Source organism: Haliotis rufescens, unplaced genomic scaffold (genome assembly GCF_023055435.1).
Source record: "Haliotis rufescens isolate VD_foot unplaced genomic scaffold, xgHalRufe1.0.p SCAF_5, whole genome shotgun sequence".
NCBI lineage: Eukaryota > Metazoa > Mollusca > Gastropoda > Lepetellida > Haliotidae > Haliotis > Haliotis rufescens.
This window is the reverse complement of record NW_025964223.1, coordinates 19,120,737-19,144,199: the sequence shown is the minus strand read 5'-3', so window position 1 is coordinate 19,144,199 and position 23,463 is coordinate 19,120,737. Positions and strand designations below refer to the sequence as shown.

The 23,463-nt window shown below is 44.2% G+C and overlaps 1 protein-coding gene across 5 annotated transcripts in view; it reads left to right on the top strand.

Annotated features, from left to right (window-relative positions):
• Positions 1 to 23,179, top strand: part of LOC124145188 (cilia and flagella-associated protein 47-like) — an 88,976-nt gene extending 65,797 nt beyond the window's left edge. For all 5 annotated transcript variants that reach the window (XM_048383560.1, XM_048383561.1, XM_048383563.1 and 2 more), the window contains 17 exons: positions 34 to 169; positions 1,276 to 1,481; positions 2,595 to 2,738; positions 3,519 to 3,637; positions 4,463 to 4,517; positions 7,319 to 7,467; positions 8,016 to 8,157; positions 8,906 to 9,081; positions 9,947 to 10,054; positions 11,520 to 11,736; positions 12,761 to 12,917; positions 14,035 to 14,263; positions 14,787 to 15,055; positions 17,305 to 17,476; positions 20,197 to 20,358; positions 20,655 to 20,823; positions 21,984 to 23,179. In XM_048383560.1, coding sequence (XP_048239517.1) covers positions 34 to 169; positions 1,276 to 1,481; positions 2,595 to 2,738; positions 3,519 to 3,637; positions 4,463 to 4,517; positions 7,319 to 7,467; positions 8,016 to 8,157; positions 8,906 to 9,081; positions 9,947 to 10,054; positions 11,520 to 11,736; positions 12,761 to 12,917; positions 14,035 to 14,263; positions 14,787 to 15,055; positions 17,305 to 17,476; positions 20,197 to 20,358; positions 20,655 to 20,823; positions 21,984 to 22,202 — 2,829 coding nt within the window. In that variant the 3' untranslated portion in view covers positions 22,203 to 23,179. The remainder of the gene's footprint in view (positions 1 to 33; positions 170 to 1,275; positions 1,482 to 2,594; positions 2,739 to 3,518; positions 3,638 to 4,462; positions 4,518 to 7,318; positions 7,468 to 8,015; positions 8,158 to 8,905; positions 9,082 to 9,946; positions 10,055 to 11,519; positions 11,737 to 12,760; positions 12,918 to 14,034; positions 14,264 to 14,786; positions 15,056 to 17,304; positions 17,477 to 20,196; positions 20,359 to 20,654; positions 20,824 to 21,983) is intronic.
• Positions 23,180 to 23,463: the final 284 nt, after the last annotated feature.

Sequence of the window (23,463 nt, the reverse complement as noted above, 5' to 3'; positions counted from 1 at the left end):
AACATGTAATAACCTGATGTTCCCCTCCCACAGGCCCTACCCCCCGAGGGCATCACCTACACGGTGGAGACGGATTCCGAGTACTTCAAGCTGGCCAAGAAGCTGGTCCTGCCAAGTCCTGTTGAAGGGCATGCCAACAGCGCCCCACCCAATGTCCAAGTCCCCAGGGGTGAGTGGACTGTTACGTGTAGACAGTTAGACTGTACAGGTGCTGACTGTACAGGTGCTGACTGTACAGGTGCTGACTGTACAGGTGATGACCGTACAGGTGATGACTGTACAGGTGCTGACTGTACAGGTGCTGACTGTACAGGTGATGACTGTACAGGTGATGACTGTACAGGTGATGACTGTACAGGTGCTGACTGTACAGGTGCTGACTGTACAGGTGATGACCGTACAGGTGATGACCGTACAGGTGCTGACCGTACAGGTGCTGACCGTACAGGTGATGACCGTACAGGTGCTGACCGTACAGGTGATGACCGTACAGGTGCTGACTGTACAGGTGCTGACTGTACAGGTGCTGACTGTACAGGTGATGACTGTACAGGTGCTGACTGTACAGGTGCTGACTTTACAGGTGATGACCGTACAGGTGATGACCGTACAGGTGATGACTGTACAGGTGATGACTGTACAGGTGATGACCGTACAGGTGCTGACCATACAGGTGATGACTGTACAGGTCACACAAGCCACCTCTGCAGCTTGCCATGGGTGTTTCTATTGGAATAGTATATAGAGAATCTCACCCAGGTGTCTTTTTATATCAAATATATCAACACAAGTCAATAAGAGTTTAAAACTCTGGAGATATATATCGTTTGATCTCACCCACCATGTAATTTGGTGCACTAGCGGCCTAAGATGACATGACTGTGTTGTTCTTTAGTCAGGATTGTGTTGTTCTATAGTTGTCGGAATTTGTTGGCTGTGCGTTCAACTTCCAGATTTACCGTACCCCAATAATAATTTTATATGTCAGCACAGCTCTCGTGCTAGTAGGTTACACAAAAGTGGTATGGTATTATGTTTGGCTTTCCTCTAGCAATAGGCTGTCATGCCAGAATGTTGCTGAACCAACTGTCAACAGAAATTCCCGCACTCACTTTCACATACTTCCATGCTCTGTTCAACAGAACATAAGCTGTGTGTGTTGACAAACAAGCAGATGCAAGTGCACCAGTCAGAACACATCCAGCATCAGACAGTGACATTGAGTGAATGTAATGACACCCCCTTATGCTCCGTCTTGTCTGTCTGTTTGTCCAGGAGTCAAGCTGGATGACGGGGTGGTGGAACTGCCCATCACCTTCCTGGCCAGCGAGCCCGGCCACTACCCATGTGAGGTTGTCCTTCAGTCTTCAGAAGATGTGCGCGTCTACCGCATCGAGTGTACAGTCAACCCTGAAGGCAGCACCGCCGAGCTGGACTTTGCCGCCCCAGTCCACAAGTCCGTCACGCAGATGATTCCTATCGTAAGTCCATTGTCTTAAACTATCTGTAAGTAGGAGTCATTATGTGTCACAGGCAACAATTGTTTTGGATTGTCAGAGCTCCTGATAAGTATTGTAGGAACATTAGGGAACATGTTTTGTTCTCACTTCAGGGTGATTGGCTAGTTCATGTCCGTCACACAGATGATTCCTATCGTAAGTCCATTGTCTTAAACTATCTGTAAGTAGGAGTCATTATGTGTCACAGGCAACAATTGTTTAGCATTGTCAGAGCTCCTGATAAGTATTGTAGGAACATAAGGGAACATGTTTTGTTCTCACTTCAGGGTGATTGGCTGATTCTTGTTGCTTTGTTTTTATTGTTTGAGAAACAGTGCACAGCAACGTGTCATCACATCTGTGCATTGTTGCAACTAATTTAATCATATGGTATTCACTGTTACTTATGTCACTATAGATGTACTGACCTGTTGCCCCTTTCTGTGTTTGCCCCCCTCCGTGTTCTAGTGGTAGAGTGGGGGCACGGGGGGGGCCCAGTCGTCTAAGGCGCCACCATTCGCTGTGCAGAGTTGCGTGCCTTGGACATGCCAGAAACCTATGATTGTGGGTTCGAATACCGGTTCGCCCCAATTACGTTTCTAGGTTTGTCAGCACCATACCCGTGCTCATGGGTTTCACCGAAGTGGTAAACGTCTGAGACCTGCATCACTTCGGGCTTTCCTCCCACATTAAGCTGACACGCCGTGATATAACTGGAATACTGTTAAAAGCGGCTTTAAACCCAATCCCCTCACTCACTAGTGGTAGAGTGTCCACCCATAGAGCAGAAGGTCCAGGGTTCAATCCCCGGCCACGCCATAATAAAAGACGATAATAGATGGTACTTGTTGTTACCCTGTCTGGCCTAAAACATGGACTGGTCTGCTCGGAATCTGTATACTGTGTCTGAGTGGGGTATTCATGATAAACTCTGGCATGCAACAATCTTGAACAAGATGTGAAACCCGATTTCACCTCACCTCACCACCCTTTATATGTTCAAGAAGAATGAATGTGGGAGGTATATAGCACTATACCCGGTGTGCATGTGAGTTTCACCGAAGTGGTAAACTGACATTACTGTGTATACTTCAGATGAACATGACAAACCATGACTGGCCCCTGCGAGCCAAGATGTCTGGGGAGGGGTTCTTTGGGCCCCCCACGCTGCTGGCCAAGGCCTTCCAGAGCAGCCACTACCCCCTCACCTTCAAGCCTCTGTACGAGAAGGAGATCCAGGTGGGTGCACATACATGATACACCTCATCGGAAACATCACTGATAGGGTGTACTCCTACAGGATGACATGGATATATCAGTGTAGATGCAAGAACACGGACAGCCATTAGACACTGATATAACACATAATATTCTGGACAACTCAAGGATTGGTGAGTTTCAGAAAATAACAATAAAAAAAATACTAAGATGGCTGCAACATTCCACAATTAAATTCTCAGAAGTGTATCAATCGCAAAATTCAATACATGTCTTGCCATAAAACATAATACTTGCAACTTTGCCTTATTCATTTGAAGAATAATGTGTATATATGTTACTTAAGAAAAATCACTGCACGGTTTTTATTTAGATGAATATATGATCATGTATAGCGTAACATAAATATTTTTCTGTTTCAATGTCCCTCGGGGTATATTTCTGGGTGTTAGTTTCAGTTCGAGAAACACAAATCAGTAATGACCCACAACTGTTGTGCTTAGTTCTGATGACAGAATCAAATTGATTCATGAATGACAAATGGGTATTAAACTGTCCACTTTAATTCCTCTGTTTCCACAGTAGTCAGTGGTTACTGCAGTGGTAGAAACTAACAGTTTCAGTCCACTAGTCCTTATAATGATAACATATAGCAAAACCTTTGAAAATGGCTAATTTCTACTAGTCCTTAGGATACCCTTACTATTGGGCAGTTTGGCAAGGACAAAAGGACTAGTGCCAGTTTCTAACCCTGGGTTATTGGGTAAGTTGCTACATGAATCCTCTATTTGTGTCCCCCAGGGTAAGCTGGTGTTGAGTAACACGGATGACGGCACAGACCACACCTTCCACCTCCAGGGCCGCGCCACCAAACCACTAGCACTGGAGCACGTCGTCATCAGCTGCCAGGCCAAGAGCAGGTTAGTGTAGGGAAGTTGTTTGGTTGGTTGGTTGGTTTGTTGTTTAACGCCGCACTCAGCAATATTCCAGCTATATGATGGCGGTCTGTAAATAATCGAGTCTGGACCAGACAATCCAGTGATTAATATCATAAGCATCGATCCACGCAATTGGGATCGATGACATGCATCAACCAAGTCAGCGAGCCTGACCACCCGATCCCGTTAGTCGCCTTTTACGACAAGCAAAGTCGCCTTTTATGGCAATCATGGGTTGCTGAAGATCTATTCTACCCCGGAATCTTCCTGGGTCTAGTGTAGGGAGGAGCAGTCCATCTCCACTGTACTGCAGGGTGGGGACACCCTAGTTTTTAGCCCAAGGGATTCCGGGTTAGAATAGACCCCCAAAAACCTACGCTTGTCGTAAGAGGTGACCAAATGGATCGGGTGGTCATGCTTGATGATTTGTTTGATAGCATATCTTCATACCATGATTCTGTGGATCGTTGCAGGTGATATTGATCTCGAGATTGTCAGGTCCAGACTCGATTATTTACAGGCAGCCATCATATAGCTGGAATATTGTTAAACAACAAACAACAAACCTTTGCTAAAGGGCCAGGTAAAATTTGTACAGTCTCTGGTTGTTATGGTGATGGAGTAATGTTAAGAGCAGCTTTAGATCATTCTCTGGTCCCCGTTACACCAAGCGATCTTAGCCTATACTTTAGCGTAAACATAAGATAATCTTAGCGCAAAGATCACTTTATTGAACAGGGCTCTGGTCTGTTTGGGTCAAACACTTGATTTACTGGTTTGGTTTGTAATGTTTCTCTCTGCTTGCAGCCATGTCCACCAGCTGAAGATCCCCAACATGACCAAGAAGAAGCTGATTTACACGGTATGTCACATTCCTTGTCAGAAACGTTCCAAATATTTACATACAGTAGTTCTGTGTGTCACCTGATTCTTGTCCGTGAATAGTTCCTATCAATATTTAACACTATACGGGTCGGTATGTCCCATAGTTGTAGTCCCAGGAAGGATGACGTGTGTCTGTGTGTCACCTGATTCTTGTCTGTGAATAGTTCCTATCAATATTTAACACTATACGGGTCAGTATGTCCCATAGTTGTAGTCCCAGGAAGGATGACGTGTGTCTGTGTGTCACCTGATTCCTGTCTGTGAATAGTTCCTATCAATATTTAACACTATACGGGTCAGTATGTCCCATAGTTGTAGTCCCAGGAAGGATGACATGTGTGTCTGTGTGTCACCTGATTCTTGTCTGTGAATAGTTCCTATCAATATTTAACACTATACGGGTCAGTATGTCCCATAGTTGTAGTCCCAGGAAGGATGACGTGTGTCTGTGTGTCACCTGATTCCTGTCTGTGAATAGTTCCTATCAATATTTAACACTATACGGGTCAGTATGTCCCATAGTTGTAGTCCCAGGAAGGATGACATGTGTGTCTGTGTGTCACCTGATTCCTGTCTGTGAATAGTTCCTATCAATATTTAACACTATACGGGTCAGTATGTCCCATAGTTGTAGTCCCAGGAAGGATGACATGTGTGTCTGTGTGTCACCTGATTCTTGTCTGTGAATAGTTCCTATCAATATTTAACACTATACGGGTCAGTATGTCCCATAGTTGTAGTCCCAGGAAGGATGACGTGTGTCTGTGTGTCACCTGATTCCTGTCTGTGAATAGTTCCTATCAATATTTAACACTATACGGGTCAGTATGTCCCATAGTTGTAGTCCCAGGAAGGATGACGTGTGTGTCTGTGTGTCACCTGATTCTTGTCTGTGAATAGTTCCTATCAATATTTAACACTATACGGGTCAGTATGTCCCATAGTTGTTGTCCCAGGAAGGATGACGTGTGTGTCTGTGTGTCACCTGATTCCTGTCTGAATAGTTCCTATCAATATTTAACACTATACAGGTCAGTATGTCCCATAGTTGTTGTCCCAGGAAGGATGACGTGTGTGTCTGTGTGTCACCTGATTCTTGTCTGTGAATAGTTCCTATCAATATTTAACACTATACAGGTCAGTATGTCCCATAGTTGTAGTCCCAGGAAGGATGACGTGTGTGTCTGTGTGTCACCTGATTCTTGTCTGTGAATAGTTCCTATCAATATTTAACACTATACGGGTCAGTATGTCCCATAGTTGTTGTCCCAGGAAGGATGACGTGTGTGTCTGTGTGTCACCTGATTTCTGTCTGAATAGTTCCTATCAATATTTAACACTATACGGGTCAGTATGTCCCATAGTTGTTGTCCCAGGAAGGATGACGTGTGTGTCTGTGTGTCACCTGATTCTTGTCTGTGAATAGTTCCTATCAATATTTAACACTATACAGGTCAGTATGTCCCATAGTTGTAGTCCCAGGAAGGATGACATGTGTGTCTGTGTGTCACCTGATTCCTGTCTGTGAATAGTTCCTATCAATATTTAACACTATACGGGTCAGTATGTCCCATAGTTGTAGTCCCAGGAAGGATGACATGTGTGTCTGTGTGTCACCTGATTCTTGTCTGTGAATAGTTCCTATCAATATTTAACACTATACGGGTCAGTATGTCCCATAGTTGTAGTCCCAGGAAGGATGACGTGTGTCTGTGTGTCACCTGATTCCTGTCTGTGAATAGTTCCTATCAATATTTAACACTATACGGGTCAGTATGTCCCATAGTTGTAGTCCCAGGAAGGATGACGTGTGTGTCTGTGTGTCACCTGATTCTTGTCTGTGAATAGTTCCTATCAATATTTAACACTATACGGGTCAGTATGTCCCATAGTTGTTGTCCCAGGAAGGATGACGTGTGTGTCTGTGTGTCACCTGATTCCTGTCTGAATAGTTCCTATCAATATTTAACACTATACAGGTCAGTATGTCCCATAGTTGTTGTCCCAGGAAGGATGACGTGTGTGTCTGTGTGTCACCTGATTCTTGTCTGTGAATAGTTCCTATCAATATTTAACACTATACAGGTCAGTATGTCCCATAGTTGTAGTCCCAGGAAGGATGACGTGTGTGTCTGTGTGTCACCTGATTCTTGTCTGTGAATAGTTCCTATCAATATTTAACACTATACGGGTCAGTATGTCCCATAGTTGTTGTCCCAGGAAGGATGACGTGTGTGTCTGTGTGTCACCTGATTTCTGTCTGAATAGTTCCTATCAATATTTAACACTATACGGGTCAGTATGTCCCATAGTTGTTGTCCCAGGAAGGATGACGTGTGTGTCTGTGTGTCACCTGATTCTTGTCTGTGAATAGTTCCTATCAATATTTAACACTATACAGGTCAGTATGTCCCATAGTTGTAGTCCCAGGAAGGATGACGTGTGTGTCTGTGTGTCACCTGATTCTTGTCTGTGAATAGTTCCTATCAATATTTAACACTATACGGGTCAGTATGTCCCATAGTTGTTGTCCCAGGAAGGATGACGTGTGTGTCTGTGTGTCACCTGATTCCTGTCTGTGAATAGTTCCTATCAATATTTAACACTAAATGGATCAGTATGTCCCATAGTTGTAGTCCCAGGAAGGATGACGTGTGTGTCTGTGTGTCACCTGATTCCTGTCTGTGAATAGTTCCTATCAATATTTAACACTATACGGATCAGTATGTCCCATAGTTGTAGTCCCAGGAAGGATGACGTGTGTGTCTGTGTGTCCAGGTTGAGTCGGACATCTCCTTCGTGAGCGGCCAGAGTGCTGTGTCGGTGCTGCAGAGTAAGACCGGCACATACGACATGGTGGTCACACCCAAGAGGAGAGGGGTCTACAAGGGCATCATCGCCTTCGTCGCCGGGAGGAGTCCTGTCAGGTGAGGCTGCCATAGGTTCACCAATTTCAGGTAATTGAAGGATGGTAGGGTAGACCAGTGGTTGAAGCATTCAGTGTTCATGCTGGAGACCTGGCTTTGATGCCACATTTGGGGAAAATGTCTGATGTCTCCTCAGGTAATTTGGAGAGATATGTAAATCCAGATATGCTGACACACGAGGACTATCTTGTGCTTTAGCGTATCAGTCGATTCATGTTATTATAGTGCTCGTATTGCGGACTTATGTGTCTGCCTTTCTGACTAGTTGGGCGGTTGGGTAGCCTAGTTGTTAAAGCGTTCGCTCGTCACGCCAAAGACCCGGGGTTGAATTCCGACATTGGTACAATGTGTGAAGCCCATTTCTGGTGTCCCCCACCGTGATATTGCTGGAATATTGCTAAAACCAAACTCACTGACTCACTCACTTTCTGACTGTTCTGCCACCAATTTGATGTGGGAGGAATGTGTCAGTCTATGTGTTCAGCATGTAGTTTGTGAAATGTTCTCTGAGCATGCTGAGACTGATGTCGACGATGTTGTACCTACAGGGAGGTAGACAGTGATGGAGATGATGTGCCGTCAGATGATGAGACCAAGGAGTATGATGGCTACAGAATCTGGTACTCGCTGGAGCTGCACGTATCGCCGCCGCCGCCAGAACGCACCATGGAGATTGGCTGTGCTTGCCAGGTAAGGTGGTACAAGGTGGAACAGGCTTAGACCATTTGGTCCCATGATGATCACCGCGATGATGCCATGTGACCACCAGTATGATGCTATCTGATTATCACGATGATACTATGTGATTATCATGATGATACTATGTGATTACCATGATGATACGACCGCCTCTGTGGTCTAGTGGTAGAGTATCTGCCCGGAGAGAGGAAGGTCCGGGGTTCGATCCCCGGCCGCGTCATACCAAAAGACGCTAAAAGATGGTACTTGTTGTTACCCTGTCTGGCGCTCGGCATTAAGGGACTAAAACAAGGACTGGTCGGCTCGGAGTCAGTATACTGTTGTGTCTGAGTGGGGTATTCATGTTAAACTGCGGCATGGTATCTCAGTGAGCTAGCACTATAAATCGGCATCAGTCCGGACTAGTACAAGCAGCCACACAAACACATACACGTACATGCACGTCGCTATATAAGTGCAATAATCTTGGACGCGACGTTAAACCCAATTTCACCTCATCTCACCTCACCATGATGATACCATGTGATGGTTACATATGGAACTGCTGTCACATGGAAATGTTCTGAAATGACTGCCCGGTAAATGGTGATGCTTCTTAGACTGCTAAAATTAAAACAACTGATTCTGAAAATTATTATCCTGTGTTTCTCTACTGCAGATGTGTATTGTTTAAATTTGTTTGTTTGTTTTATTTGTTATCTCTGCAGCAATTCAAAGATTATTGACAACAATATTTCAGAAAAAAGCTGTGTTGGAGGTAGTTGTCAGGAACCCCACACCCCATGACATTACCTTGGAAGCGAAGGTGAGCGGGCGTGACCTGGAGGGACAGGAGTCCATCACACTGGGGGCGGGGGAGAAGGAAGCGTACCTCGTGACATTCTCCCCTGCTGTGGTGGGCACCAGGAAAGGAAGGTGGGTGTGATGGTTATTACTTCATGAAACAAAAGTATCTGACATCATGTCTGTAAATAAACAAATCTGGACCAGACAATCCAGTGATTGACATCATGAGCTGGAATACAATGACATGCATCAACCAAGTCAGCGAGCCTGACTACCCGATCCCATTAGTCATCTCTTACAACAAGCATGGGTTTCTGAGCCAACTCTTACCCGAATTGGTGTAAAGATTGACCCTCTAAAAAGTAAAACTTTGCCTAACGATTTGGTGTTTTTTACACAGGTTAGGGAGCAGCCATTTGATTTCCAAGGCGGGGAGACAGGATTTTCGTTTGAGATCAGCATATTTCATTTTCATGTTAAAGAGCTCAATTATTTTTTCCAACGTAAACAGCTGCTCAATTTCTTTTTCAAAATAAATAAAAACAACGAACTGTATTCTTTGGACATACTGTCTGCAAGAAAGGGTACTTTGTTTTTTTCACTACTTTACAAGGCATATGTAAAAAAACATCAGTAAAACAATGACTTGATTATTTTGTTAAAAACAATTTGGACGCCACCATCCTACCCCATCCCAGCCCCCCAATAACAATAAACCCCTTACGGTGAAATGACTGATTACTGCTATGTTCTCCAGTGGAGAAGTAGACCAGTTTCGAAAGGAAAGAAAATGTGAAAATCAGTATTTCAGCCATTTATTGATGGTAAACTCAAAGTTTTAAGTGAGCTTCAAGTAAACCTGCTTGTGTCTTGGATCTTACATCAGGATTAGTTCAGCTTCTATTTGTAAGCTGTCACACAGTTTTGGCATCAGATATTACATCAAGACGTCAAGTATTGTGTCAGTATTGTAACTCTGTGTTTTCATGAACAGTCTGGTGTTCTACAACGAGGCTGTCGGGGAGTTCTGGTACGAGCTGATCCTGAAGGCGGAGCCCCCTCAACCATCCCTACTGCCTCACATGGAGTGTGAGCTGGGCAGGTAATGTCAATTCTTTCTCCATCAGGACAATGGGCAGCCATGTTGGCTTGAAACATTCCTAGGCAAAAGTAATGGGATTATGGATTAATTAATTTCAGTACTTTACATTCAGAATTGTTAAAAGTAATGTCAGAGCATCTTGTAAACCTAATCCATAGCTGCCAAATGTCCTGAACTTGTGTCTGTTTTGAGTTTGCAACTAAAAAGCAAAAATATGATTTCCTCCTTAATTCATACGATTGATATGCATATCTATAAAATAAACAAAGGACTAAAGTATTATAGACACTACTTAAGATATTTAGCCTTACACTGTCTGCTATGAAAGCAAGTGTGTCTTGTTTATCGACTGGTAAACATCAGAATTACGTCAGATACGTTTAGAAAAATTTACATCAGAATTACATCAGATACTTTTTGACAGATTTACATCAGAATTACTTCAGATACTTTTTGACAAATTTACATCCGAGTTATATCAGATACTTTAGACAGATTTACATCAGAATTACTTCAGATACTTTTTGACAAATTTACATCAGAGTTATATCAGATACTTTAGACAGATTTACATCAGATACTTTTTGACAAATTTACATCGGAATTACATCAGATACTTTAGACAGATTTACATCAGAATTACTTCAGATACTTTTTGACAAATTTACATCAGAGTTATATCAGATACTTTAGACAGATTTACATCAGAATTACATCAGATACTTTTTGACAAATTTACATCAGTTATATCAAATACCATTTGACAAATTTACATCAGAATTACATCAGATACTTTAGAGGGGCGGTCAGGTAGCCTAGTGGTTAAAGCGTTCGCTTGTCACGCCGAAGACCCGGGTTCGATTCCCGACATGGGTACAATTTGTGAAGCCCATTTCAGGTGACCCCCGCCGTGATATTGCTGAATATTGCTAAAAGCGGCGTAAAACCATACTCACTCACTCAGATACTTTAGACAGATTTACATCAGAATTACATCAGATACTTTTTGACAAATTTACATCAGTTATATCTGATACTTTTTGACAAATTTACACCAGAATTACATCAGATCTATACTTTTTGACAAATTTACATCAGTTATATCAGATACTTTTTGACAGATTTACATCAGAATTACATCAGATCTATACATTTTGACAGATTTACATCAGAATTACATCAGATACTTTAGATAGATTTACATCAGTTATATCAGATACCTTTTGACAGATTTACATCAGAATTACATCAGATACTTTAGACAGATTTACATCAGAATTACATCAGATTCTTTTAGACAGATACATCAGAATTACATCAGATACATTAGACAGATTTACATGAAATACTGGTGGACATCAGGCTTATGTAAACATCAGACACTATTTTGACAGAAACACAACAGCATATTGAGACTTTGATCCCTTGACAACATTTAACCTGTCTTATTTCTGTACTATTGCAGATGGACGAAGCAGACCATTCTGTTGGAGAACCCGACTGATGAGATGCTGGAGTTAGTGCCAACTGTGTCCAACATCAACAACTTCTCCCTGGAGCGTGACAACGAGCGCCCCCTCCTCCTCCGACCCCACTCCCAGATCGAGGTCCCACTTCACTTCATGCCGTCCACCCTGGGACAAGGGGAGCATCACGCAAACATCACCTTCCACAGCGAACAGGTACTGTGTAGTTGTCCTGCCAGTTTGTCACCATCGTGTCATGGTCTGCTACCGTGTTGATGTCATGGTCTGCTGCCATCTTGACACAGTCTATCACCATCTTGTGACAATAGTCTGTCACCATCTTGTCACAGTAGTCTGTCACCATCTTGTCACAGTAGTCTGTCACCATCTTGTCACAGTAGTCTGTCACCATCTTGTCACAGTAGTCTGTCACCATCTTGACATGGTCTGTCCCATCTTGACATAGTCTGTCACCATCTTGTGACAATAGTCTGTCACCATCTTGACACAGTCTGTCACCATCTTGTGACAATAGTCTGTCACCATCTTGTCACAGTAGTCTGTCACCATCTTGTCACAGTAGTCTGTCACCATCTTGTCACAGTAGTCTGTCACCATCTTGACATGGTCTGTCCCATCTTGACATAGTCTGTCACCTTCTTGACATGGTCTGTCCCCATCTTGACATAGTCTGTCACCTTCTTGACATGGTCTGTCCCCATCTTGACATAGTCTGTCACCTTCTTGACATGATCTGTCCCCATCTTGACACAGTCTGTCACCTTCTTGACATGGTCTGTCCCCATCTTGACATAGTCTGTCACCATCTTGACACAGTAGTCTGTCACCATCTTGACACAGTAGTCTGTCATCATCTTGACAAAGTCTGTCACCTTCTTGACACAGTAGTCGGTCACCTTCTTGACACAGTAGTCTGTCACCTTCTTGACATGGTCTGTTCCCATCTTGACATAGTCTGTCACCATCTTGTCACAGTAGTCTGTCACCTTCTTGACACAGTAGTCTGTCCCCTTCTTGACATGGTCTGTCCCCATTTTGACATAGTCTGTCACCTTCTTGACATGGTCTGTCCCCATCTTGACATAGTCTGTCACCTTCTTTACATGGTCTGTCCCCATCTTGACATAGTCTGTCACCTTCTTGACATGGTCTGTCCCAATCTTGAGTTATATATAATTTATATATAATATTTCCTTCACCAACTTTGTGTTGCCTGCAGCTTGGAGAGTGGGTGTTTGAAGCCACAGGCACCGGTCAGCTGCCCCAGCCCCAGGACCCGGTCAGCGTATTCACCGCTGCCGGCACCAACACCACCCTCATCATCCCCTTCCGCAACCCCCTCGACCACGCTGTGCTGGCCAACATCGTCCTTACTGGTAAGCAGCTGCATATTGTTCATGCATATTTGTTTTATTGTTTGGATGGCAATTACGAACCCTGGAACCCATGTATCATTGTTTAAAGACCAGGGACTTGAGGCTTTCTATATTATTCACTTGGGACAGATTCTTGATATGTTATTAACCGCCTCCTTGGTCTAGTAGACAGAGCATCTTACCAAAGATTGGAAGGTTGATTGTTTGATCCCCTGGCCTCTTTGATGTTAAAAGATGGTACTTGTTGTTATACTTCCTTGCGTTAAGGGGATAAAACTGGTATGCTCCAAGACCACACTGCCTGAGTGGGGTATCCACATTAAAATGTGGCATGGTATCTGAGTGGGCTATATAAGTGCAATAATCTTGAACACGATGTTAAACTCCATTTCACCTCTCCATATATTTACATGTTAATTTGGGGGCACGGATGGCCCAGTTGTCTAAGGTGCCGCGATTCGCTGTGCAAAGTTGCGGCCCTTGGGCACGCCAGAAACCTATGATTGTGGGTTCGAATCCTGGTTCGCCCCGATTATGTTTCTAGGTTTGTCAGCACCATACCCGTGCTTGTGGGTTTCACCGAAGTGGTAAACGTCTGAGACCTGCATCACTTCGGGCTTTCCTCCCACATTAAGCTGACACGCCGCGATATAACTGGAATACTGTTGAAAGTGGCGTTAAACCAAACTCACTCACTCACTCACTCACTCAAGGCAAGCATGGGTTGCTGATACCTATTCTAACCTGGATCACCACGGGTCAAGCTGGACGTGATACTGTTAGGTTGTCAGCATGGGTATTGTACAATTGCACCCCAGGCATCTTTCTATATTCACATATTTAGCCTAGCCAAAATTCATGTACATATTGCAAGTATCTCAGCTTACGGCACATGTCAGCCAAATTACAGGTTTAACCAGATTCGTTCCATTATTCAAATCGAAGTGGTAAACGTCTGAGACCTGCATCACTTGGGGTTTTCCTCCTACATTAAGCTGCCACGCCATGATATAACTGGAATACTGTTAAAAGCGGCATTAAACCCAACTCACTCACTCACTCACATGTTAATTTTGTTACACAATGTAAAATGTTATTTGTCTGTCCATCCGACCAGACAACGAGCAGCAGCTGGAGCGCGTCACAACTGGAATGGAATCGGAGGAGTCCCCCTTCTGCCTTCTGCTGAAACACAACACCGGCTTGAGGGTCGGTCCAAAGTCCACCCTGGACATCCCGATCAGCTTCGCCCCGAACCAGATGAGGAAGTACGTGGGCCTGTGTACCGTCATTGTCCACAAGGAGGACGGCACGGCCTGGCAGTACGTCCCCACAGATGCTAACGGGTGAGTTGAGCACAAGACAACCATGTTATTGCTTGCAGTCTACATCGTGAATGATAAATCTTAGTTGACATTGTACTGAGCAGAATCTTTATTGAACGTCATCACACTAAAGATATAGGTTTTATGTTCCATGTGTTTAAAGTGTGAAGCCCACTCATGGTGTATTCCTACCCCCTAATCATGCTAGAATATTGCTAATATCAATAAAACCATACTCACTCACTCCCTTTTCTAAAATAAATATCAACCACATATCAGTAGCTTCCCCACAATGATGAGACGAAACACAAGTGCCTGTCAATTAACATTTGCCATGAACCTGTAAAGATGGCAGACAATAGAATTCATTTTCCAGCATGTACCTTGTCATGTAACTCGACATTGTTTTAATTAAAATGATCCCTCTAGTTAAGTATGAAAATGTTTAGTCCACAATCTTTGATAAATGGCTGCTCCAGCAGCTGCTAATAGCTGTTGACACAAAGGCAGATCAGGACCTCCAGCATCCCCTGTGTTTGTCCAGGTACCCTGTGTCACGGACCGGCAGCGGTGGGTTGATGGAGATCCGATGGTTGTTCCCTGTCAATGGCATCCCTGAGTCGAAGCCGGTGCGGGACAGCCAGGGTGCTGTCATCGAGTGTCGGGCCAGGGAGTCCATTGAGGAGCGTCTGGAAGTGACCCTGTCCGGAGTTGCGCCGAGTTCGGCTGGACCACAGAAGCGGATGAGGACACGGGCCAAGACTCCAAAGGATGATGCTCCTCAAGTACCTGATGGCATCGTGGTGGGAGAGAGTGAGTGGATAGCTGTTTTCTATGATGGAGAGAGTAGATAGTTGTGTTCTTTGGTGTTGGGATGGATAGCTGTGTTCTATGATGGAGAGAGTAGATAGTTGTGTTCTCTCTAGTTGGAGTGGATAGCTGTGTTCTCTGGTGATGGGATGGATAGCTGTGTTCTATGATGGAGAGAGTAGATAGTTGTGTTCTCTCTAGTTGGAGTGGATAGTTGTGTTCTCTGGTGATGGGATGGATAGCTGTGTTCTATGATGGAGAGAGTAGATAGTTGTGTTCTCTCTAGTTGGAGTGGATAGCTGTGTTCTCTGGTGATGGGGAGGATAGCTGTGTTCTATGATGGAGAGAGTAGATAGTTGTGTTCTCTGGTGATGGGATGGATAGCTGTGTTCTATGATGGAGAGAGTAGATAGTTGTGTTCTCTGGTGATGGGATGGATAGCTGTGTTCTCTGGTGATGGGATCGATAGCTGTGTTCTCTGGTGATGGGATGGATAGCTGTGTTCTATGATGGAGAGAGTAGATAGTTGTGTTCTCTGGTGTGGGAGTGGATAGCTGTGTTCTATGATGGAGAGAGTAGATAGTTGTGTTCTCTGGTGATGGGATGGATAGTTGTGTTCTCTGGAGATGGGACAGATAGCTGTGTTCTCTGGTGATGGGATGGATAGCTGTGTTCTCTGGTGATGGGATCGATAGTTGTGTTCTCGGGTGTGGGAGTGGATAGCTGTGTTCTATGATGGAGAGAGTAGATAGTTGTGTTCTCTGGTGTGGGAGTGGATAGCTTTGTTCTATGATGGAGAGAGTAGATAGTTGTGTTCTCTGGTGATGGGATAGATAGCTGTGTTCTCTGGTGATGGGATGGAGTGCTGTGTTCTATGATGGAGAGAGTAGATAGTTGTGTTCTCTGGTGATGGGATGGATAGCTGTGTTCTATGATGGAGAGAGTAGATAGTTGTGTTCTCTGGTGATGGGATGGATAGATGTGTTCTCTGGTGATGGGATCGATAGTTGTGTTCTCGGGTGTGGGAGTGGATAGCTGTGTTCTATGATGGAGAGAGTAGATAGTTGTGTTCTCTGGTGTGGGAGTGGATAGCTTTGTTCTATGATGGAGAGAGTAGATAGTTGTGTTCTCTGGTGATGGGATAGATAGCTGTGTTCTCTGGTGATGGGATGGAGTGCTGTGTTCTATGATGGAGAGAGTAGATAGTTGTGTTCTCTGGTGATGGGATGGATAGCTGTGTTCTATGATGGAGAGAGTAGATAGTTGTGTTCTCTGGTGATGGGATGGATAGCTGTGTTCTCTGGTGATGGGATCGATAGCTGTGTTCTCTGGTGATGGGATGGATAGCTGTGTTCTATGATGGAGAGAGTAGATAGTTGTGTTCCCTGGTGTGGGAGTGGATAGCTGTGTTCTCTGGTGATGGGATGGATAGCTGTGTTCTATGATGGAGAGACTAGATAGTTGTGTTCTTTGGTGATGGGATGGACAGTTGTGTTCTATGGTGTGGGAGTGACCAGTTGTGTTCTATGATGGTGGGGATGGATAGCTGTGTTCTTTGGTGTGGGGATGGATAGTCGGATGGTCAGGATCGCTGACTTGGTTGCTCCATGTCATCGTATCCCAACTGCTTGGATTGATGCTCATGATGTCAATCACTGGATTTTCTGGTCCAGACTCAATTATTTATATTCATATATTATTCATATAGCTTGAATATTGATGAGTGCGGCGTTAAACAACAAACAAAAACAAAAGTGGTGGGAGTGGATAGCTGTGTTCTATGATGGTGGGAGGGGATAGTCGTGTTCTATGATGGTGGGAGTGGATAGCTGTGTTCTATGATGGTGGGAGTGGATAGCTGTGTTCTATGATGGTGGGAGGGGATAGCTGTGTTCTATGATGGTGGGAGTGGATAGCTGTGTTCTATGATGGTGGGAGTGGATAGCTGTGTTCTATGATGGTGGGAGGGGATAGCTGTGTTCTATGATGGTGGGAGGGGATAGCTGTGTTCTATGATGGTGGGAGTGGATAGCTGTGTTCTATGATGGTGGGAGGGGATAGTCGTGTTGTAAGATGGTGGGAGCGGATAATTGTGTACTATGATGGTAAAAGGAGATTATTTGGGCCTGCTTTGATCAACAAAAATTAAACACTAGAGCCACATGTTGTAAATATACAAAAAGAATTAACTTGATCAGTTCATTCCAGAAAAAACATATTGTTATAATGACTTTTATTTATGTTTTGCACAGCTCTTGCCACAGCAGACGAGTTTAGTCATGAGCTGACGTTCTGTAACGAGGATGCCAGTGGCCAGTTGAAGGATTCTGTGAGCATGACGCTGGTGCGCCAGCACCGAGATATAAACACAGGACTGGTGGTGTTGTTGTTCAATGTCAAGTTCAACCCCTTCAAACCTCTCAGGTACCACCCACTTCACATATACCACCCACTTCACATATACCACCCACCTTACATGTACCACCCACCTCACATATACCACCCACTTCACATATACCACCCACCTCACATATACCACTCACCTCACATATACCACCCACTTCACATATCCCACCCACCTTACATGTACCACCACTTCACATATACCAACCACCTCACATATACCACCCACTTCACATATCCCACCCACCTTACATGTACCACCCACTTCACATATACCACCCACTTCACATATACCACCCACCTCACATATACCACTCACCTCACATATACCACCCACCTCACATATACAACCCACCTTACATATACCACCCACTTCACATATACCACCCACTTCACATATACCACCCACCTCACATATACCACCTACTTCACATATACCACCCACTTCACATATACCACCCACTTCACATATACCACCCACCTCACATATACCACCCACTTCACATATACCACCCACTTCACATATACCACCCACCTCACATATACCACCCACTTCACATATACCACCCACCTCACATATACCTCCCACTTCACATATACCACCCACCTCACATATACCACCCACTTCACATATACCACCCACTTCACATATACCACCCACTTCACATATACCACCCACTTCACATATACCACCCACCTCACATATACCACCTACTTCACATATACCACCCACCTCACATATACCACCCACTTCACATATACCACCCACTTCACATATTACCACCTACTTCACATATACCACCCACCTCACATATACCACCCACTTCACATATACCACCCACTTCACATATACCACCCACCTCACATATACCACCCACTTCACATAGACCACCCACTTCACATATACCACCCACTTCACATATACCACCCACCTCACATAGACCACCCACTTCACATATACCACCCATCTCACATATACCACCCAACTAACATATACCACCCACTTCACATATACCACCCAACTCACATATACCACCCACCTCACATATACCACCCACTTCACATACACTGCCTACCTCACATATACCACCCACCTCACATATACCACCCACTTCACATATACCACCCTACTCACATATACCACCCACCTCACATATACCACCCTCCTCACATATACCTTCCACCTCACCTCACCTATACCACCCACTTCACATATACCACCCACTTCACATATACTACCCTCTTCACATATACCACCCACCTCACATATACCACCCACCTCACATATACCACCCACTTCACATATACCACCCACCTCACATATACCACCCACCTCACATATACCACCCACCTCACATATACCACCCACCTCATATACCACCCACCTCACATATACCACTTACCTCACATATACCACCCACCTCACATATACCACCTACCTCACATATACCACCCACATATACCACCTACATATACCACCCACCTCACATATACCACCTACCTCACATATACCACCCACATATACCACCCACATATACCACCCACATATACCACCCACCTCATATACCACCCACCTCACATATACCACCCACTTCACATATACCACCCACTTCACATATACCACTTACCTCACATATACCACCCACTTCACATATACCACCCACTTCACATATACCACTTACCTCACATATACCACCCACCTCACATATACCACCTACCTCACATATACCACTTACCTCACATATACCACCTACCTCACATATACCACCAACCTCACATATACCACCCACCTCACATATACCACCCACCTCACATATACCACTTACCTCACATATACCACCCACTTCACATCTACCACCTACCTCACATATACCACCCACCTCACATATACCACCCACTTCACATATACCACCCACCTCACATATACCACCCACCTCACATATACCACTTACCTCACATATACCACCCACTGCACATCTACCACCTACCTCACATATACCACCCACTTCACATACACTGCCTACCTCACATATACCATCCACCTCACATTAAACCACATATCTCACATATACCACATATCTCACATATAAAATCTACCACATATCTCACATATAAAATCTACCTCACATATTCCACCCACCTCACATATACCACCCACCTCACATATACCACCCACCTCACATATACCACCTACCTCACACACACCACCCACCTCACATATACCACAATGTGCACGGGGGTTGGAAAACCCCTCTCCAACCTGCTCAGTTGTCGTGGCTATGTAGTGCTGGTTGACAAATTTGTTGTTTGTCTCATCCAGTGTGCACATATTCTGTAACTGATCATCATGACTCAGTTCCAATATATCACCCCTTAGTCTGCCGTCAGTGTCACTGAAGTCTTCTTCAGCACATGATCAACTCTGATGTGATATACTTCATATACTGCCAGTGATATAACAGAGGAGGCATGGGAGTGCAGAGTTATGTCCCTTAGATGTACCAGGAAACCTGTAGTTGTTACTTCAAGTCCCTGATTATGGCTCCATGTTTGCCGCTCAAAACTCGTGCTCATGGGTGTCATCACTGTATCGGTCCTGCATCAATTTGGGCTTCCCCCTCACTTCAAGTTGTGTTGTAACTGCAGTAGTATTCAGAGGGAGGTTTAGCCAAACTCACATTGTACTTACTGTTTTACCAGAGTGTTCTGTGTATGTTACTGTGATGTTCTTCTGTCTCCAGCCATGATGCCCAGCTGCATGTCACAGCAGCCACTGGCGGGGTGTGGAAGTTTCCGCTGCGATTTGTAGCCACAGAGCCTCCAGTTGATGACAAGATACTCATTGAAGCAACCGGTCTCAGCAAGATGTCAACTGTTGGCTTCTGGCTCACGAGTCAATCCAGGTGAGAAATACATACCTCAAGGCCCATCTCAAGGCCCAAAGGGTACCACCCCTTCCCAATGCCCATCTCAAGACCAGAAGGGGTAACACCCAATCTCAAGGCCCATCACAAGGCCCAAGGGGGTAACAACCCATCACAAGGCCCATCTTAAGGCCATAAGGGGTAACTCCCCATCTCAAGGTCAAGGTCACCATAAGACCCAGTGGATCACATCCCATGGCCAAGAGTAGTCATTATTTTGTTAAATAAAACTAATATTTGTCCATATAATAACTGTTTCCTCATCCCTGTTTCAGCAATGCTGTTCACTTCGATGCCTTCTTCGAGTCTGGAAGCGACCCCGAGTTTTCCATCTCGCCAGAGCATGGGGAGCTTCTTCCTCAAGGGACAGATGGCACCATGTTCAACATCAACTTCCTGCCAGCTGTGTACGGCAAACTATACCAGGCCAAACTTGTCATACAGGTGAGTGATGTGTGTGTGTGTGTGTGTGTGTGGGGGGGGGGGGGGGCAATGGATGTCTCTGGGCAGGTTTGTTGAATAACACACATCTTTACAAACAAGGGAAATAAACTGTATCAAAGAGCTTTAAAAGGTCTGTATGACTACTTCAAGTATAAAGGGTGGTTGTCTAAGACTTTTCCTTGCAGTGGATGTGAGGGAGTGAGTTGGATTTAATTCCACTTTTAACAGTATTCCAGTTATATCACGGCGTGTCAGCTTACTGTGGGAGGAAATTCCAAAGTGATGTAGGTCTCAGAAGTTTACCACTTCGGTGAAACCAACAAGCATGGGTATGGTGTTGACAAACCTAGAAACATAATCGGGGAGAACTTGGATTTGAACCAACAATCATAGGTTTCTGGCATGCTAAAGGGACGCAACTCTGCACAGCTAATTGCAGCACCTAAGACGACTGAGCCACCCGTGCTCCCTTGAGTGGTTGTCCTGAGTTTGACTCCATATATTGGAACATTATTTTGTGTGCATGCATGGAAGCATGTAGGTTTCCCTGAACTTGGTCTCAAACAACTCTGGGGCGGTGAGGTGGCCTAGTGGTTAAAGCACTTTCTCATCACGCTGAAGACCCAGGTTCGATTCCCCACATGGGTACAATGTGTGAAGCCCATTTCTGGTGTCCCCCGCTGTGATATTGCTGGAATATTGCTTAAAGCAACATAAAACCATACTCACTCACTCACTCAAACAATTCTAGGCTTTGTTTCCGAGCCATAACTCTCTATATATAAATAAATATTACCTTTCTAGGCTACAATTTACTAGAATTGTTATTCAGACTTGCAAACACCATTTACAGGAACAACTTGAACTAATGTAATAAAAACAGGGAGGGGGAGACATATGTTATTGAGTAAAAACACATTCTAGTTCAAAATGGCATGACCACAAACTCACTCTCTCAACACATCTATGTCTACCAGTAAGATGTTCCCTGATTCAATAGATCAACTAGCCACAAATACCCTAGTACTATTACAGACTGCATTCATATTGCAGAGTTCTCGCTAACGTGAGGCTGAAATATTGAAAACATAGTTTTGTAATAGCACTATGTTGTATTTTCTTGCATCACAATATATGAATTTCATGACTTGTTTGCTCAGACTCCGGACATGCAGTGGAGCTACGAGATCCGAGGCGTCCTCCCGGAATATACCCCGCCCCGCGGCAAGTCCTCTCGGCCAATGGCAGGCCCTCATCCTGACCCGCGGTACAGAGGTGACCGGGTCAACTACGTGCGCGACAACCTTCAGATAATAACAACAGCAGTGTCGTCGCCTGTCAAAGGAGCTCCTCTACTGCGGACACACAAAGTGCTGTGATGTGTGACACCACCTCACTCACACAAACCTCATCTGTGATATTGCACATAGAGTGCTGTGATTGTTGAAGTCAATGGAGTCTCTGAGGATTCCTCATGAAGGGAAGGATTTGGCAAACTACATGATTTATTTCAAGCTTTAAGATGCTTGTCCATTCCGTCTGAAACTGGGTCTTTTATTTGACATTCAGGTCCATCTTCGTCACTGGGTTGGTGGCATCAAACTTTGCATACTCAGCTTTGTATAAATGCCACTGTAATATAGATACAACTCAAAAGAAATAAAGGACCATCCAATTCTTTCATATCGGGTGGTCCTTAACTTCTTTACCCTTGCATATTTTTTGCGTATGAAGTGAAACCAATTATTTTAACATATTTAGTGCCTCAGTATGGAAATGTGAATCTAACACTAAATTTGTTTTTTGGAAAAAGTTTATTTTATATATTGTCATGAATATTGTTCCTTTATTCCAGTATTTATATACTTTTGCTGTGATAAACTATTGTATATACCTGTTGCTATGGCAGCTGCTTTAGACGTCATTGACCATTGTTTTGTAATATCTAGTATTAAACATGTCAGAAGTAGACTTGGCAGGTTATGCTTGAATTTTTTATGACAACCAAGATGTTGTATGTCCATTTAGAAGTCAAAGCATAAAGATGTTGAATTGACTGTGGACAAGACGTGTCATTTAACCTCATTTAGCATTATATATACACAAGGCCAAATGAACAATTCCTGTGTGGAGTCCCCCTCAAGCCACACCACCAGGCACCAGGTATTATGTCCCCTGTGATACGCTGTCCCCTATATCTACCTATGATACTGGTAGCTGCTGAATGCTGTATGTGTTAGTGTGACTGCTTCCTGTAGACTTGTGGTAGAGCTTTGTATACAGCTGTTAGTGTTATCTGTTCTCACATATAGAATGTCCGTCCAATGATTTACCAAGAAATAAACATGATCCAATAGCTGTGTCTTTGTTAAATGTGAATAGTGATTTCATTCCTTTCAAGCCAAACTAGCCCCCCCTTGTAAACAAGCACTTGGACTGATCCACCCACGTCCCCTGCAACCAATATAGTCCCCTTTCTAAACAAGAACTGGGACTGACCTACCAGTAGTGCCCCTTGTCCAACAAACACTAGACTCAACAACCCGGATCCCCTGTGACCAATAGTCCCCTGCAACCAATATGGTCCCCTTTGTCCAACAAACACTAGACTCAACAACCCATATCCACTGTGACCAATAG